General features: G+C 37.3%; 1 protein-coding gene across 3 annotated transcripts in view; it reads right to left on the minus strand.

The window, feature by feature from the left end:
- Nucleotides 1-2,168: 2,168 nt before the first annotated feature.
- Nucleotides 2,169-19,540, minus strand: part of LOC122732624 (all-trans-retinol dehydrogenase [NAD(+)] ADH7-like) — a 41,005-nt gene continuing 23,633 nt past the window's right edge. Inside the window, exons 6-9 of one of the 3 annotated variants that reach the window (XM_043972897.1) lie at nt 17,782-18,042; nt 13,343-13,478; nt 7,395-7,533; nt 2,169-3,460 (exon numbers count right to left, since the gene is read on the minus strand). In XM_043972897.1, coding sequence (XP_043828832.1) covers nt 3,436-3,460; nt 7,395-7,533; nt 13,343-13,478; nt 17,782-18,042 — 561 coding nt within the window. In that variant the 3' untranslated portion in view covers nt 2,169-3,435. Of the gene's footprint in view, nt 3,461-7,394; nt 7,534-13,342; nt 13,479-14,666; nt 14,764-17,268; nt 17,375-17,781; nt 18,043-19,540 lie in introns of those variants that run through there. The other 2 variants (XR_006353634.1, XR_006353633.1) reach the window with 2 other exon arrangements.

Genomic DNA, 19,540 nt, shown 5'->3' on the forward strand with positions numbered 1-19,540 from the left:
ATGGTGGTTAAGTGACTTGCCCAGGGTCACACAGCTAGTAAATGTCAAGTGTCTGATGCTGGATTTGAACTCAGGTACTCCTGAATCCAGGACCAGGGCTTTATCCACTGCGCCACCTAGCTGCCCCTTGGGGAATGATTGAACAAGTTATGGCATAGGATTATGATGGAGTAAAATTGTGCTACAAGAAATGATGATGAGAATGATTTCAGGAAAACATGGTAAGACCTTTATGAACTGATACAAAGTGAAGTGAAAAGAACTAGGACATCATTATGTACAGTGATAGCAATGTTGTAATGATGATCAATTTATGAAAGACTTGGCTACTATGAGCAGTGAAATAATCCAAGATAATTCCAAAGAATTTGTGATGGGAAAAAAATGCTATCCACCTCCCAGAGAGAACTAAAGAACTGAGTTTAAATTGAAATATAATTTTCTTGTTTTTTAAAAAATATGCCTAATATGAAAAAATATTTTTCATTATTTCATGTGCATAATTGATATAATATAGTTTGCCTTTCCAGTGGGTGTGGGAGGCTATGGGAGGAAGGGAGAGAATTTGGAACTCAAAATTTAAAAAGAAAAGAATGCTAAAATAAATAAATAATACCCTAACAACGAGAAAAAAATAAATTCGGAGAAGGGGGGCGGGGGTTAGGCAAGGAGAAGTGCAGTGATTAGTAACACTTGAATGCAATGGTAGATGAGTGCTACTACAAGCAAACAATATAGGGCAGAAGGAGGAACCATGAAAGGAAGCACTGATGTTGGAGAATAAATCCTGACTTCCCAAATGGAACTCTACTTGGTACAAGACTATGTCATAGGAATTGGGTAAGTCTTAAAGGAGGACTGCTTGCTAGAAGGCATACTTACTTTTTTATGGCTCCACTTTCTGAAGTACTACCTGTTTTCATGAATTTGTAAATGTAGCTTTTCCCTACTCTGAACCTGGGGAACCTTTATACTTGCAAAGGAGAGCTATTGATTTTTCTTGGAGCAGTGTCAGTTATTGAAAATTCCTAATTATCTAGATGTGCACAAGTAATGATCCAGAGAACTGACATCACCCAAAGGTCACTGAATCCTTCATGTCAGGAGGAAGCCACTGACACAAGGTTTATACACAGGTGAGAGCCAGACAGAAAAAGCCCTAAAATTCTTGCACAAGCTACTTAGTATCAAGCTGAGACTAAAATCAAGGCTTCCTGATTTCTTTTCTAGAGCTCTTTCTATTTAGATCAGGTTGTTTAGTTCTATTCTTGGATGACATCAAGTCCAGAAGGAACTTAGAAATACAAATGCAATAATTATCAGAACTACAAATGTAATAATATAACTATAATTACTCACATGCAAAATGCAAATGTAATATTTATAAATGAGAGCTGAACTGAGACATAAGACTCAGGGAGAGGTAATTTAAGTACCCTTATTTAACAAGTGCTGCATAAATGCTTGTTGAATAAATGAATGAATTCAAAGGTATTGAAGTATTTTACCTAGTTGTCATGGAATTGTCCTGTTTTTATTCAGACTGTCTTTGCATTTTTTTTCCTGAGCAATTACTAGAAGTACTGGCAATAGAGATACATTTAGTTGACTGGGATGGTAGTAGAAGTGATGAGGAGAGGGGCATTCATCAGAGAGGGACAAAGAAAGGAAACAGGTGTGTCCCTGGAGGTATTGGATTTGGGCAGTTGTGCTGCATGGGTGAAATCCCAGATCTTTCAAAATATTAAAGTAGGTAGACACTAAGCCATTAATACTATCCCCCAGAGGTATCAGGTGGATGAATTACTGAATGTGCAGGGTGTTGTGAAATAATGAAGTGAAATGAACAGAACCAAGAGAATGCTATATACAATAACAGCAATATTGTTTCAGAAACAATTTTGAGTGATTAAGGCATTTTGAGTTTTATAAATAGCAAAATGAATCACAAAGGACATATGAAGGAAGATGCTATCTGCATCCAAAGAAAGAACTGATAAAGAATTATGTATAAAACAATTATGTGTGTGTGTGTGTGTGTGTGTGTGTGTGTGTATGCCCAATGGTAACCATCTCTAGGGGGGAAAGGGAAGGGAAGAAAATAAAAAGGAGAAAAAAATTACATGACAACTTTATTGTATATTTAAAAGGAATAACAAGTTGTTCATAATAGATTTGCAGTTTCATGTATAATCACTTTTTTAAAAATTCTACTGTTACAGAAATGCTTGTTTTATTTCATAAATTAAAAAGAAAATAAAGAAAATGTTTAAAAGAAAATAAATGTAATTTATCTTTCAGAAGAACTTACAACCATATCAACAAAGCAATATCAATATAGAATTGGCTTTATTAAAACTGAACTGCACATTTATTTGGAAATTGTCAAAATGGGATTTGGAATATATTTTTATCATTTATTTCAAAATAGCAAAAAGGCACATTTTTTTCCCTAAACTTTGACACTCTGTCTTGGTCTAATCTCTTTTCCCATTCTACAATCATAGTAGAGTCTACATCAAGTTATTTGATAATTTTTCTTGAAATAAATTACAAAAATATTGGAAATGTAAGAAAATATTGTCAACTCCTTGAAGGCAGGAATTATTGTTGTTGTTGTTTGCTTTTGTATTCCCAATGCCCAGTACAGTAGAGTGCATAGAACATACCAGATAAGTGCTTGTTGAATTGAAATGAATGTTGTGTTTTCTTTCAAATATACATTCATATTTCTTAATTGAAGCAGGTAAATGATATCATATGAAAAATGAACTGTTTTACTTAATTACTTCAATTTCTTTTTAAAAGATATACTAAAAAGTATTTATATTCAGATAGGCTTTTTGTCTCATATATAATGTATATATTCATATGTGCATAACTTTTGTACACATATGTATATGTGTGTATATACATATATATTATATGTATGCATAAACTTGAAAAGTCTTTACAAGATATTCATTGTCAATATTTTATATAAAAGATAACATCTGGTTTAAGGCATTACAGTAACATCTCATATGTCTTGGGCAGCTCATTTGAAATAGATGGTTAGAATTCCAGGAGTAGTCCTTTAAGTTCTTATTAATTTGGATATTATCATTGCCCTAAACATTTCTAATTCAGTAAAATGTAAGAAGAGCCTACACCTTTACCTGATAATCTAGTCCAATATAAACCACTTTATTCAGATTAAATGCTAACAATCCTAGTAGCACCCTACTACTATCCCAGGTGAATTAAATTATGTTAGTGAAAATGTTAAGCCCTTATTTAAGAAATTGTGTTTATTTTTTCCAACATGCTTAATTTCTGTCTTGTGTTTTACCCACATGAAAGAGCCATACACACTCTATGGTTATTGTATGAAAATGAAATATCAGACAAAGAGACCACTGATGAGTCCACGTGTACTTCCCATCACTTCAGAGTTCAAAAAGTCAGGACTGTTCGAATGCTGAAAGAGAAAATGGTAGTTCCTGTTAACAGTTTGTTTCCATATCTCCTAATAAGGGCAATTTAGTACTGGGGCCTACTTATGTTCTATTTAGTGTGCACAGAGGCAATAAAGTACTGCTACTTCATTTCAAATGAGCTACTGCTCATTAAATGAATGATGAACCTGAAAGACCAACTTGCAAAATTGGTGGGGGAGGACAAGAACCTAAAGGACACTGGGGATCAATGAGGCCAAAGGGCATTTCGACTAGTCTTAAGAAGAGGTGTGCTTTAGATCTGTAAGTGAGTCTCAGTTTTCATACTTGTAAAGTGAGAGAATAGGAATAGATGAGCTCCGGTTCCTTCCAGATGTGGAATCTATACATTTGTGATTCTTTGCTCTCCAGGAAAATAGTGGACCTCAGATAGATTAGAAGATTTATATAATGAAAATACAGTTCTTCTCCTATCATTAAAAAAGAGAGATTCTTGTCTCCTACATGATGCCATTAAATGCAACCTATTTCTACAAAGAGATCAAAGAATGAGGAAAAGACACTTAGGTACAAAAACATTTAAAATAGTTTTTTGCAGTGCAAAGAATTGGAAATTGAGGGGGTGCCCATCAACTGGGGAATGACTGAACAAGTTAAGATATATGTGTGTGATGGAACACTACTGTGATCTAAGAAACTGTAGAGAATGGTTTTAGAAAAATCTAAGAAGACTTATATGTGCTAATGCAGAGTGAAGTGAGAACCAGGAGAAAAATTTATACAATGATACCATAAAAACAAACAACTTGGAAAGCTTAAGAACTGTGATCAAGTGTGATTAATTCCAGAGTACTCACGATGAAAATGCTACATATAGAATAATGTATATATAAACATGTATATATTTATTATGGAGACACATACATAGGAATACAAATCTACTACATATAGATTATTTTTATAAGATCAATGTGAGAATTCATTTTACTCAAATGTACATATTTTTATAAGATCAATGTGAGAATTCATTTTACTTGACTGTACATATTTGGATTTTTTTACATATTTTTATAACAACTTTATTTTCTTTTCATTTATGGAAAGGAAGATGGGAGGGAGAAAAGGCATATTTGGATAATGGGATAAGCTAACTCATGGAATGGAAGCAGATAGCAGAATCACTCAAAGGCAGAATCTAACAATGTTTTGTGTACAACAGACACATTTGGAACACGTAGAGTTGAAATGATGTGCTGGAGCAGAGTATATGAAGCTTCAGCTAAGTGAAGGGGCAGGGGTGGCAATCAGGATCTCAGACAAAGCAAAAGCAAAATTAGATCTAATTGAAAGAGATAATCAGAGAAACTGCATTTTCATAAGGGTACCATAGAAAATTAAGTAATATCAAAAATTTTACAGCATGTTTCTTTAATAAAGGCCCCATTTCTCAAATACATAGGGATCTGAGTTAAATTTATAAAAACAAGAGCTATTCCTCATTTGAAAAAAGGTCAAAGGATATGAACAGGCAGTTTTCAGAAGAAATCAAAGCTATCTATAGTTATATGAAAAGGGGCAGCTAGGTGCTACAGTGGATAGAGCACTGGGCCTGGAGTCAGGAGGACCTGAGTTCAAATCCGGCCTCAGACACTTAACACTTACTAGCTGTGTGACCCTGGGCAAGTCACTTAACCTCAATTGCCTCACCAAAAAAGAAAAAAAGAAAAAAGAAAGAAAAGATGCTCTAAGTCACTATTGATTAGCAAAATACTAATTAAAACAACTCTGAGGTACCGCCTCACACCTGTTAGAAACAACTAATGCTAGAGGGGGATGAGGAAAAATAGGTACACTAATAAACTACTGGAGACGTGAACTGGTTCGACCATTCTGGAGAACAATCTAGATAGCATGCAAAAGGGCTATAAAATTCTATATACCATTTGATCCAGTAATACCACTGCTAGATCTGTACCCCAGAGATAAAAGAAAAAAGGAAAAGAGCCTAAATATACAAAAATATTTAAAGCAGCTCTTTTTGTAGTGGCAAAGAATTGGAAATTATAAGGATGCTTATGAATTGGGGAATTGCTTAAACAAGTTGTGGCAAATGATTGTGATAGAGTACTATTTTACTATAAGAAATGATGTGGGGGGGGTTAGAAAAAAAATGTGGCAAGACCTATATGAACCTTTGCAAAGTGAAGTGAGAAGAACCAGATCATTGTGCATAGTAACAATGCTGTAATGATGATCAGCTTGGCTACTCTGTTCAATGCAATGATCCAAGAGGATTCCAAAGGACTCATGATGAAAAAATGCTATCCCCTTCTAGATAAACTCTGAGTATAAAAAGAAGTACAATTTTCTCATTTTATTTATTTATTTATTGTTTCTCTGGGGGTGATATTGTTAAAATGATATATCTGATTTCACATGTATAATTGATATCGTATTATTTGCCTTCTCAGTGGTGGGGAAGGATGTGGGGTGACAGAAGGGAATCTGGAATTCAAAATTTAAAAAGAATGTTAAAATAAATAAATAATGAATTTTTAAAAATGTTAACCTACATTTAAAAAATGAGTTGGTAGAAATGGAGTCTATTTTATAATTTTTGTTTTAACAGTGCCACCCATAAAAGAGGGCTCTCCATATTCATCAGCCTTCACGTGTTGAATTTCATGAACTCTTCTTTATACTTTTTTCCAGTCTTATTGTCCCAGATAAAAATTTCAGAGATTCTGTACTGTCATAGCACTCCATATTGTCACTGTCTTATTCATTCCTCCATCGCATGTCTAGTTGTCTATTTACTGTGCTATATTGGATAGCAAATGTAATATCATCTGTTTCCATACACAATCTCAGATGAAGACAGATGTCAGGATTGTGACTTTTGGCAAGTTATTTGATCTCCCTGGGTTTTGGTTTCCTCAATGAAATGGTTAGGCTACATGCTTCCTGAGGTCCCTCTTACCTCTATAGCAATATCACTATGGTCCTATGATTTGGTCAAACAATTAGTTTATTGGAAAACTAGTTTTTCTGAATTCTGTTGTTTTCCAAATGTAGTAATTGGTTGTTTAGAATAATTCAAACTATTTTAAGGCATGATTTTAGACCAGTTTACATATGTAGACTTGTACTATCCATCCCTTGTGATATGACTCTTTAACTTCAGTGTATAAAGAAGACATTGCTGTTGTTTGTCCATCATTCTTGAAGAGGGGTGACATCATGACTTGCACGGAATTAGATTTAAGTGAGGGAGGCCTGTGCAAGGTCACCAACCTCACTCCTCTGGAGCCATCTTTGTCCAGTGGCAAGATATACATCAGGATAACCAGAGATGGCTCTGGATGTTTGAGACAATTGGGGTTAAGTGACTTGCTCAGGGTCACACAGCTAGTTAGTATATGAGGTGAGATTTGAACTCAGGTTCTCTTGCTTCCAGGGCCAGTGCTCTATCCACTGTGCCATGTAGCTTCCCCATAAAGAAGACATAAAAGCTAGAGAAGGATGAGAGGACTCAGAAAAAAAATAGGAAGAAAACATAAGTCTTTGCGGATCAATGGGAATTAATTTTTGAACAATAAACCACAAATGCCTTTTGTCCTTATAACCTGTAATGTCACTGGGAACCAGAGAAATGCATGATGGGAGATGGAGCCCATGGAAGAATGGACTTTCTTAGATTGCTATGACTAAGGATAGGTACCAGGCCATGGGGGAGGAGAAAATATGCTTTTGTAGCAATCCAATTTTCTCCACTTTGTTATCCCATCCTTGAGATCAAAATTGAAGAAATTCTATCCCATCACTCCATATCCCATCATGCATTTCTCTTTGTCTGAGAAGCTCCATAAGCTACATTGTGTATAGAACAACATTATTGTTGCCAAATTCTATACTATATAAATTGCATTTTAGTATAATAAACATAAAAACACATACCTTTCTCCTTTGTTGAGCAAACTGAATCCATCTTTGATTTTATTAAAAGGTAAAACATGGGTGATTAATTGGTCCAGGTCAAATTTCTTTGCCATGAAGTCAGACACTAGTTTTGGGAGGTCATTTCTGGTTTTCCAACCTTAAAAAATTAAGCACCAGCATTTTAATTTATTTATAAAACATTAAAAGTCAGTCAGTCAACAAGCATTCAAGTGCCTACTATATACCAGGTACTGGAGGCATAAAGGAATGCAACAATATTTACTGCACAAAGAGCTTACATTCCAATGGGCGGCAGAGCATTGGGTGGATTGTCTAGGGAAATAAATGGATACGAACTGAAGAACAGAGGTGTGAGTGTGTGTGTGTGTGTGTGTGTGTGTGTGTGTGTTTGGGTTGCTATGTGCACTGGTTGCATTTCCAAGTGGATGAAATAATGAATCCATAAAAATATTAAAGAGTATTTCACTTTAGATGTAAATATGACAACCTTTATTTTGTTCTTATCTTATCTTTCTGTATCAAAAGAAAATCTAGGGGGCATCTAGCTGGTGGGGGGCAGCTTAGTGTCACAGTGTATAAAGCACTGGTCCTGGATTCAGGAGGACCTGAGTTCAAATCCGCCCTCAGACACTTGACACTTACTAGCTGTGTGACCCTGGGCAAGTCATTTAACCCTCACTGCCCCTTAAAAAAAGAAAAGAAAAGAAAATCTAATGACATGTAGTATATAGAAGTCCTTTTTCATAGGAAAAGTGTAAAGTGAAGGGACTCAAATTTGTTCATGACCATTATGTCCTTTACCAAAATTTCACTTCATTCAAGAAACCTTTTCTAACTAACCTCACTCTGAGCCAATTATGTTGTCTGAAATTTAGGTAAAAGCCATAATAACCCATATTTATATAGGGCTTTATAATTCACAAAACAGTCATATTCAAATAGAGGTTATCCCTTTCATATTACTACTTTTCCCATCATGGTTTCAAAATATCATGGGTTGGCATAAGAAATTAAATGGGAATTTTGGGGGAGTTTTGCAGAAACCAGATGCCTTCATCAGTCACCTAACTAGTAGGTATGGATGGCGTTCTGGCTTCCACATTGGATCCTTCATACTGTACCAGGTTCTGTTTTGAAGCTGATATTATTATTTTTGCTTGTTTGTTTGTTTTGTTTTTTTGTGAGGCAATTGGGTTTAAGTGACTTGCCCAGGGTCACACAGCTAGTAAGTGTCAAGTGTCTGAGGCCAAATTTGAATTCAGGTCCTCCTGACTCCAGGTCCAGTGCTCTATTCACTGCGCCACCTAGCTGCTCCAAGCTGATATTATTTTGTTGGTTTTGTTTCTAGTTTCCTTTTTAGCTAGTACTTTGTGGAATGCATTATAATGATAGATTACAAAATGCTCTCCATACTATCTTGTGTGATCCTCATAACAATCCTGTAAGTTTGGTAGTCCAAAATCATCACTATTTACCAGAGACAGAAACTGGCTTTGTCCTTTCTCCCCAAGCAAATCAGGTAACAGAGAGTGCAAATTACTCTCTTATTCTAACATGATTACACCAGGAATTGGCCCTCTCTTCCTTCTGTCTCTATAGATATTTTGGAACATAGCCCTGGATAATTTTAACAACCTATATCAGCTACTCTAAGAGATGGAGAACTATAGAAACAATTAGAGATAAAGTGGGAAATTTCTCTACTCCCTGAAATTGAGCAGGAAGGTCTGAGATGACGGAGAGAGACATTGCCTGGATGAATTAAGGGAGAAGAGGTAAAAGGAAATAATTCACTGTGAACCTACATAGGGTTAAAACAATGGTATGCTGGATCCTGATCAAACTGGTTCATTGGAGCCAATTGTTCCATTTTCAGTGTGAGGATTTACTCTTCAGAAATCAGCAAACACTACAAATTGGTTGGGTTTTTTTGGTGTTATTGATTGTGTATATTTAGGACATAGATGGAGACAATTTTTTTAAAATACAGATAAAACATGTGCTTTACAAACATTTTCTTTTTGAGAGCTGATTGTTAAATATTTGCCAGTACACCATTGTGTTGAAGGCAGAATCAACCCAAGAAACACAAGAATAAAGAGTTCCTATATCTCCTACCATCACTAGAGCCCTCTTATGTGAAACTTGGTATTGTGTGAACTCCGTATGAATGATGGCTTAAGAAGAATGGAGGAGCGAGCTACAGGGAAAATTGCAACTAGATGTATTAATGGAAAGCAGTAACTGTTGACATTAGCTGAATCTAGGACTATGCAAATCTCTTGGGAGAGAAGGTTATTCACTTTGGGTTTATTGTTCAGTTCTTAGGAATCAGATGCAAGCCCTATTAATTTCTGTTAATTTATAGATACAAGTATTAATGTTTTGAAGCTTGTTAGCCTGTGTGGTTTAAAAAAATTATTTTTAATTTAAATTTTTTTTTTTTTAGTGAGGCAATTGGGGTTAAGTGACTTGCCCAGGGTCACACAGCTAGTAAGTGTTAAGTGTCTGAGGCCGGATTTGAACTCAGGTCCTCCTGACTCCAGGGCCAGTGCTCTATCCACTGAGCCACCTAGCCACCCCTTTAATTTAATTTAATTTAATTTAATTTACTTTTTTGTTACATTTTAAGTTTCAAACTGTCTCCTCTCCTCCCTTACTACCTTGTACTAGAGAAGACCACCACCATTTCACACACACATACATACATACACATGTAAAACCATACTACGCATACTTCTATTTATCATTTCTCTGGAGACGGATAGCATCTTCCATCACAGGTCCTTTGTAGTTGATTAGAGTGTTTATAATACTCAGAATAACTTGTTCACATTTGTTCTTTGAACAATATTGCTGTTACTATATACAACATTCTCTTGATTTTGCTCATTTCACTCATTATTTTATACGTCTTTCTGTGTTTTTCTAAAATCAATCATCATTTCTTACAGTATAATAGTATTCCATCACAATCATGTTCCAAAACCCAGTCAGCCATTCCCCAATTGATGGGTCAGTTTTTAGTTCTTTGCTACCACAAAGAGAGTTGCTACAAATATTTTAGAAGATATAGGTTCTTCTTTTTCCTTAATCACCTTGGGAAACAGAACTAATAGTGGGACTACTGGGTTGAAGGGTTTACACAATTTCATAACTCTTTGGACATAATTCCAGATTGCTCTCTAAGCATATGGGATTTCAAGATGTGATTCCCTTTTGAGAGTGACAGATACTAAATTATCCAGATGATCTAGGTGGGGCAATGAATCACAGAGGTTCCTCAAGTTCAGCCAGGTCCTTCTGTCAACTGGAAGCCACTAATACCTATTAAATTTGTAAATTTCTCAAGGGCAGGGATGCTATCTTCTAGCATTTTCTCTTTTCTTTACCTTCCCAAGCTTAATAAATGTTTCACCTAATGACGTTCTGAACTAACTTGTAGAATGTGTGTTCCTCAGTAATGAGGACAAATATTAGGATATTAGGATATATTGTGACTAAATTTTGTTTGTTTTTTTTTCTTTCTATCTTTTTTTTTTTTGAACTCAGGTACTCCTGAATCCAGGGCTGGTGCTCTATCCACTGTGCCACCTAGCTGCCTCGTGACTACATTTTAATGTATCTTGTTTGTTGGTTTTCTATTTTTTTCTTTTTTGTTGTCATTTCCAACAAGTTCTTAAAAAATAACTTCTATTCATGGCAACTATTTTTTACATTTTTTTGCATGATCTAAACTAGAATCATAGAATGATTTAGATCTGAGATAGAGTAAGCAAGTGAGAGGTAAACAAAGAGGAAGAACAGTGACCAAAATCTGCTTAACACTAGCCCAGTTCTTCATCACCTACACTGTGCTTTCTCTCCAAGGTTTCAAGTGTGATTAAGAGCATCAATAGTTGTAGAGAAGACAGGAGAGGTAGTGGATTTAATGGGGAAAATAATGTGGCATAGATAAAATAAAAATGGTATTCAGTGGAGATCAGAAGTCTTATGGCTAAATGGACTGGAAGCAATACAGTGAGGTTTCTCCCCACCCTAAATCAAGCAAACAAAACTCCTCCCAACAAATCTAGAAAATGCAGCAGACCAAATCCTGACACGGAAATCCAGAAAAAGTCATGAGTCATTTGTCCATCCCAGGTCAGCAAAGGTTTGCAGTTCCTGGGGATGGGGCAGGTCAGTAGCATACTACTAGCAGAGTACTATTTTCCCCAGGAACAGATTGTGAACCTTGGCAAGGGGCGGTTCCTAACCCATACTAGGTCACCACCAGAACCATAGTAGGGAATCACCATGAAGACAGGCAACAACTGACAGCTTTGTTACCTGTGATTCCCTTCTGGGTCCAGGCTTGGAATACAAATTCCATGAATGAGAAGTGAAAAGGTGGACTTTTGCTAATTTAAAAAAAAAAAGTTGTTTTTTTTTTAAAGGAACCTAAGGATTTAATTCTATTGACTGATCCAGGTGTCATAGCCTTCCCTCATAGATAGCTCCTCTACCACCACTAGCAACAGCAGAGTAAAGCTCAGTCTGTACTGTCATATTAGGGACAACAGGATAGAAATGTCAATAGTGCCATGATTTAGAAATATAAAAGTGGGTTATACTGCTGTTGACCCTCTCTGACTTTCAGTTGTGTCCTTTGTGGGGATAGTACTTGAATTAGTGATCACACAGGATTGTTGTAAAGAAAGTGCTTTATAACTTTGAAACACTATATAAATGTGAGTTTCTATTATGGAGGTCAACTCATCTGTTATGATGTGAATCTATAACCTTCTGTCATTTCTTATTTACTCTAATTTTGGATCTGAAAGTGCCACTTAGAAGTCAAGGAAATGTGTGCATGGCCCTTTGACATTGCAGAGTGATAGAGCAAACCAGAACTTCCAGCCACACACAGGAATGTAACAATATTGTTGTGGTATAAGAAATCATTATATCACAGAGAATTATGTTAAGACTCATATAAATCAATGCAAAATTAAGTAAGCAAAACCAAGAAAACCATATTCAATGACCACAATAATGCAAATGAAAAGACCCGCCCCCAGTGAATGCTGTGTAATTAAAATGCTTGGGTGGTCCCAAAGGAGAAGTGAGAAAATGCTCCCTCTTCCCTTCTTTGCAGAGATGGGAGTATGAGTCTGAAATATTGCATATACTGGCACACTTGGTAATGTGTTAGTTTTGATAAATTTCTTTCTCCTCCCCTATTTTATTATTCTTTGTTACAGAGAATGGCTCTCTGTGTAGGAAGAGGTAGAAGTATATATTTGGGAATTTAGTTGATATAAAAAGGTGTCAAAAATTCAAGTAAAAAGAACTTCTAGTCATAAAAATCCCTCCTAGGTTAGGGGTGACATTATTGAGATAGCAGTCAGTATAAGAACTAAGTAATTATATTTTTTCTTTTTGATATCTTCAAATGTCGCCTTTATCTTGTTCTCTGAACTTTACTCAAAGATTCCCCCTTTTCTCCCCCATGAAATTTTTCTTAATATATTGCAAGGTCATAGGCTTTCTCTTTCTTGGCAAAAGGCATGTCAGATGCCCAGCCCCTTCCACCTATGTGTCAACACCTTTGTCATCTATCTTCAGATGTTTCCAGCACCATGGTCTCTCCTCTGATTGGTGAATCCCCGTACAAGTCCACTATTTCTTGCCCAGGACCTGGACTGACCAGTTTGGCCATCAATTTTCCCATTTCTCCTCACTCCACTCATGACTCTCTGATCTTTTCCACTTTGCTCCCCACCCCACCTTTTCCTCCAGCTGCCTTGCATGTGTTGTCACCTCTCATTAGAATGGAAGCTTCTTGAGACTAGAAGCAGTCAATGTTTTTTTTACTTGTATTTGTATTCTCAGCACTGTTACATAGGAATTACTTAGTAACTTCTCTTTATCTGAATGAGAACCCCTCATTTTCAGTCACATACCACCAAAAATACATCCTTTCCAGGTGCGTCCAGTGAACAGCAGCATGGGGTCATAGGTTAGCATTGTAGATGATGGAGGATCGCCTACTACCACACTAGTCCCATAGTTCTTATGGCAGGAAGCCAGGGCATCGATCTGATATACAAATGAAAGAGAAAATATGGTTCTTTATTTTCTGGGTAATTTAATCTTTTTATTAATAAGGTTAGTGGGCTATTAATAAAAGGATGGCTAATGGTCATCTCTCTCAGACCAAAGACAAAAATGGTTGTGGACTAACAGTTTATATACCCTTCTAACTGTAGGTGTTCCATCAAATATCAATCAAATCTAATTGGTTTAGGTGGGTTATATTAAAATGAGGTCTTGGGATATGTGACTTTGGTCACTCAAATCTTGGTCAAAAAAACATCAGAGAAAGAATGCAGATAACACCCAAGCTTGAGTAAAACAGGATAGATTCAATTCCTTGGAAGGCTGGATTGTCCTGGTCAAGATGAAGAGATTCAATGTAATCTTAGAAAATATGCTTCTTATGGTATCTTTTCAGAACAGGAAGAGATCTGTGCCCTGTTCCATTGCCACCAATTAATACAGTCCTCCAAATGAATGGATCAGCAAGCACCCATTTAGTGCTTAGTATTTACCAGGTACTGGGGCAGCTAGATGATGCAGTGGATAGAGCACCGGCCCTGGAGTCAGGAGTACCTGAGTTCAAATCCAGCCTCAGACACTTAACACTTACTAGCTGTGTGACCCTGGGCAAGTCACTTAACCCCAATTGCCTCACTAAAAAAAAAATATATGTATATATATATTTACCAGGTACTGTGTTGGTTATGACAAACAAAATAGTCCTTCCCCTCAAGAATCCTACATTCAATATGTATGTGAAGGGGGGCAGCTAGGTGGTGCAGTGGATAAAGCACCGACCCTGGATTCAGGAGTACCTGAGTTCAAATCCGGCCTCAGATACTTGACACTTATTAGCTGTGTGACCCTGGGCAAGTCACTTAACCCCCATTGCCCCGCAAAAACAAAAAACAAAAACAATATGTATGTGAAGGTCACCAAACTATATACATATAAGTATAAAAAAAATAGAAAGTAAATTCAAGGTAATTTGGATGTTGGAGTAAGGGACAGGCAGTGGAAGCTAGGGAGATAAAAAAAGCCTCTTGTGGAGGTAGTATTTGTGCTGAGATTGGAGGGAAATGGGTTTCAATGTCATGGAGGTGAAGAGGGAGCATGGAGGATAGTCTGTACAAAGGCATGGAGAAGAGATATAGAATGTAATGCCAAGAAATTGAAGTATACACCAACATCTTTGCATAGATTTGGTTTCTTTTGTAATGAAACTTGTTTTGAATATTGTAGAAGCTCTGCAGTTCTTAGTCCCTCTTCAATAGACATTTTCCCTCTAAAGACAGGAAACAGAAGTTAGAATCAGAGGATTATAGATTTAGAGCAAAAAGGGACTTTAGAAGTCACTCTGGTCTAGCCTCTTCACTCTATAGATGAGGAGACTGAAACCCAGCAAAGTGAAGCCATTTCCCTAAGGTTCCAAGAGAGTGTGTGGCTGAGCCAGGATTGGAACTCAATTCTGGTGTACCACAGTTTAGACCTCAAAATTCAGTAATTTTAAAAAATATAGAACCAAGGGGGCAGCTAGATGGTGCAGTGGATAGAGCACCGGCCCTGGATTCAGGAGTACCTGAGTTCAAATCTGGCCTCAGACACTTAACAGTTACTAGCTGTGTGACCCTAGGCAAGTCACTTAACCCCAATTGCCTCACTAAAATATATATATATAAATAACCATGCTGTGATTGAAAAAAAAAAAATCATGTTCACAATAGTTCCATCATTGAAATATTATCAAAGCATTGTCCCCAGACCTTTCCTTTCCTTTCTTTTCCTTTCCTACTTCCCTCCTTCCCTTCCTTCCTTCCTTCCTTTCTTTTCTCCCTCCCTCCTTCCTTCCCTCATCCCCCCTTTCTTCTCCCATTCTGTGTCCATCTCTCTCCTTCACTCTGTCTCCCCCTCCTCCAGATATTTACTAGAGGCATAGTATTAGTCTACTTGGCTAGGTGCTCTCATTGTTTGAAGAGCCTAGGAAATATCTAGAAAATAATTATATTATTATTACTACTACTATCACTACTAATATATAATAGAAACATATTGTTCTTGTAAAAGTTTAATTAAGCATGTCATCAGTTTCCAGCAATAAATCTAAATACTAAGAGAAGATGTGAAGCCAGGCAACTGTCTTTAATTAGGAGTTACTCACACCTAGGTCACTGAGGGGCATCAACAGTGAGATTGTGAAGTGATCTCCTAGCCAATAATGATCACTAAGGACTTTGGGCCAGCCCCTCCAAATTCCTCTTTTCCCTACAAACTCCACTCTTGGGCCAGTACTGTAGCCCCCTGGTTGGAGTTAGAACAATCACACTAACTGAGCAGCTAGATGAAAGACGTTTTCATTTCCATTTGATAGCTTGAGGGCAGGCCCACTGCCCAGATCTGAAGGTCCAATCAATCAGGCTCATTTACACACCAGGAAGCAGAAATCCCAGATGGGAAAAGTTGTTGTTTTTGTTTGTCCTTTGTTCTCAAAGAGGACCATGACATCAAGGTGATGTCATGACTTGTACTGAATTGGATTTAAGTGAGGGAGCGTTTTGCAAGGTCACCAACCTCACTCCTTCAGAGTCATCTGGGTCCAATGGCAAGATATACATGGGAATGACTGGAGATGACCCCAATGTTTAAGGCAATTGGGATTAAGTATCTTGCCCAGGGTTACACAGCTAGTAAGTAAGTGTCTGAAGTGAGATTTGAACTCAGGTCCTCCTGCCTCCAGGGGCAATGCTTTATCCACTGCACCACCCAGCTGCACTGGCCCTGGAGGCAAGAGGACCTGAGTTCAAATCCAGTCTCAGATACTTGACCTACTAGCTGTGTGACCCTGGGCAAGTCATTTAACCTGATTGCCTCAAACATACTGGGCCATCTGCAGTCATCCTGATGTATATCTTGCCATTGGACCCTGATGGCTCTGGAAGAGAGAGTGAAACTGGTGAGATGGGGGAAAGTGAGAAGGAGAGAAAGGATCTAAATTACTTGGGAAGAAATTGTAAGGCTTGCAAAAGTCCCTTTGGTGGCCCTGTAGTTTCCCTGTCCCCTCTGTGCTCCTCAGGCAGATAACTTGAGGCAGGTTGAGCTCTGAAAAGGATCACTTTTCTTCTCTTTATACAGTGAAGTGGTACAGTGGTTAGAGTGATAGACCTGGAGTCAGGAAGACCTGAATTCAAATCTAACTTTAAAATCTTACTGTATAGTTGGATAACCCAGGGCAAGTCACTCTCTTGGCCTCAGTTGCTTTAACTATATAATGGGAATGAGAATAACACCTAACTAGCATAATTGTTATAAGAATAAAATGAAGCAATATTTGTAAAGTGCTCTGCAAACCTCAAAAGTCTACACAAATGCTATTTTTTTTTTTTAGTGAGGCAATTGGGGTTAAATGACTTGCCCAGGGTCACACAGCTAGTAAGTGTTAAAGTGTCTGAGGCTGGATTTGAACTCAGGTACTCCTGACTCCAGGGCCAGTGCTTTATCCACTGCGCCACCTAGCTGCCCCACACAAATGCTGTTTTATTATTATTATTGTTAAAAGGATTCAAGAAAGTATATATTTTCTTTGAAGTATTGATTGCTTGCAATTACTTGTCTCCTTTAACTCAGAAGATAATGTTGCAGAGCTATACTTGACTCTGGTAATGTAAATCTAATAATGCACTTCAAATATTCTTGGTCAATTAAAAAATTTACAAATTGGTGTCTGAATGAGCAAAAACTGCCCTCAACTTCTATGTCTAGCCAAGCCCAGACCATGCTTCATATTATATCTTACCTTCAACTGGGACACCAGAGTCCACCTCACACTGGAATCCTGGCATTTGCCTTGCCATCAGGAATCACCCTCTCTCCCATCCCTACATTTATACTTCTTGCTCTTGCTTAAAGAAAAATAATCATAATCACACAACCATTGCCATTAGAAATAATGTAAAAACCACCATCCCCTGTGACTTACTTGACCAAGATACTTTTCTTCACTCCTTTATAAATGTTATTTCTGCTTAGTAGACTATAAACTCCTTGAGAGCAGGTACTGTCTCACTTTTTTATTTGAATCTCCAGAACCCAGCCTACTGCTTCCACATAGTAGGAACTTATTAAATTCCTGTTCATTAATTTATACTGGTTTATGTAAACTCGGCTTTTGTACGGATCATAGCTGCATCCTAAGGTCTGAATGAATTAAGCCATTGGGAAGTGAACTCTACCATCTCTCAGATTAGAGCTGGGGTTGAACATTTAGTGCTGGCTCTGGAATCCTTCTTTCTACCAGCTGATTTCTTACCATGGTATCAAGGTGTCCAATGGCCTCAAAGGTGTACTCCACAGAATTGCCAGTCTTCTCCTTCAGCACTTCACTGATGGGCTTGGTGTAGTCCTTAGGGTTGATGCACTCAGTGGCTCCTACTGCCTTGGCTTTCTCAAATTTGCGTGGATTGATGTCAATTGCAATGATCCGGGAAGCTCCAGCTACTTTACATCCTATAATAATTGAGAGGCCAACTCCTCCCAGACCAAAGACAGCACAAGTAGATCCAGGGGTGACCTAGAATAATGAAAAAATACAGGACTTTAGTAATTAATGATTGATCCTGTAAAATGGACACGCTAGTAAGTTTGGGATCTTGGAGAACATGAAATCTAGAGTGTAACTAGTCATTGTAACCACTGGCAAACTATTTCTGGTGGTAATACTTTGAAGGGATGAGAAACAGGCAGTTTAGAGATCAGAGATAGATATTAAGAAGTACTGTTCTGTCACCAGAAATTGTCATTTTCAAAAATGTATATAAGCACTTGAAAGGGGGAGGATGTGCAAACTTTTTGTTGTCACTAGTAACCTTACTTATATTTTTATCAAATCTTCCTTGATTTCTCCCCCCACCCACTAGCACAGTGGAGAAACCACTGGGGTGGGAATCAGGGAGACTCACCCTCCTTAGTTCAAATCCAGCCTCAGATACTTACTGTGTGACCCTGAACAAGTCACTTAACCCCATTTGCCTCAGTTCCTTATCTGTAAAATAAGCTGGAGAAGGAAATGGCAGACCATTCTAGTATCTCTGCCAATAAAATGCCAAATGGGGTCACACTCAGACATGACTGAAAAATGACTGAAAGTACCTCCCTAGGGGCAGCTAGGTGGTGCAGTGTATGGAGCACTGGCCTTGGATTCAGGAGGACCCGAGTTCAAATCCAGCCTCAGACACTTGACAGTAGCTGTGTGACCCTGGGCAAGTCACTTAACCTCATTGCCCCCCCACACACACACAAAAAAAGAATAAAAAAGAAAGTACCTCCCTACCCCAAAATGTCCTTATATTTATTTTTTTTTCATATTGACTTATATATGTATATGATATTTTTCCTAATAGAATCTCCTTTAAATCAAGGATGGCTTCATGTCTTCACGATCACCAGGTCCTAGCTTAGTGCCTAGCATAGAAAACAGAGCAGTTCCTTGATAGACACTTGTTGAATGATTGATTCCTGCTTATCACAGCATTTCAATAGGTCAGTAAGAAAGGTGCTCTCATGGTGCAGATCACAACTCATGCATAATTGATTATTGAATTCTTGCCCATGCCTTGTCATAAAGCTTACATTGGAGAAATCTGACCCAAGCACAAGAGGCCTACTTCTAGGTCTTTTAACATCCAGTGAGTATCAGCAAATCCCTCCATCTTTGCTATCCCCTTCTGTCACAATATAACTATCTTTGCTAATCATGTGGTTTTTTGTCTATATCCATTTATATCACTTATCATTCACAATGAGCAAAATTCAACTAAAATAGGCATTATTTAAACACCTACCACATGTAAAACACTTACCATAAAGTTTGGGACTTCAGAACCAAAGGCATTTTTAACATTTTATGCACCCACCAGGTTATTTATTGAAACATACTAAGATGATTTTAAAGCTGGCTTTCATAACATTGAGTTCTGAGCAGCCATGAACTTTGAACCATTTATATAGATGATTCTGAAATAAATTATTATACACATGGGACCATAAGTTTTGAGAATATCTCCAAGAAG

This window comes from Dromiciops gliroides, chromosome 6 (genome assembly GCF_019393635.1).
Source record: "Dromiciops gliroides isolate mDroGli1 chromosome 6, mDroGli1.pri, whole genome shotgun sequence".
Classification (NCBI taxonomy): Eukaryota; Metazoa; Chordata; class Mammalia; order Microbiotheria; family Microbiotheriidae; genus Dromiciops; species Dromiciops gliroides.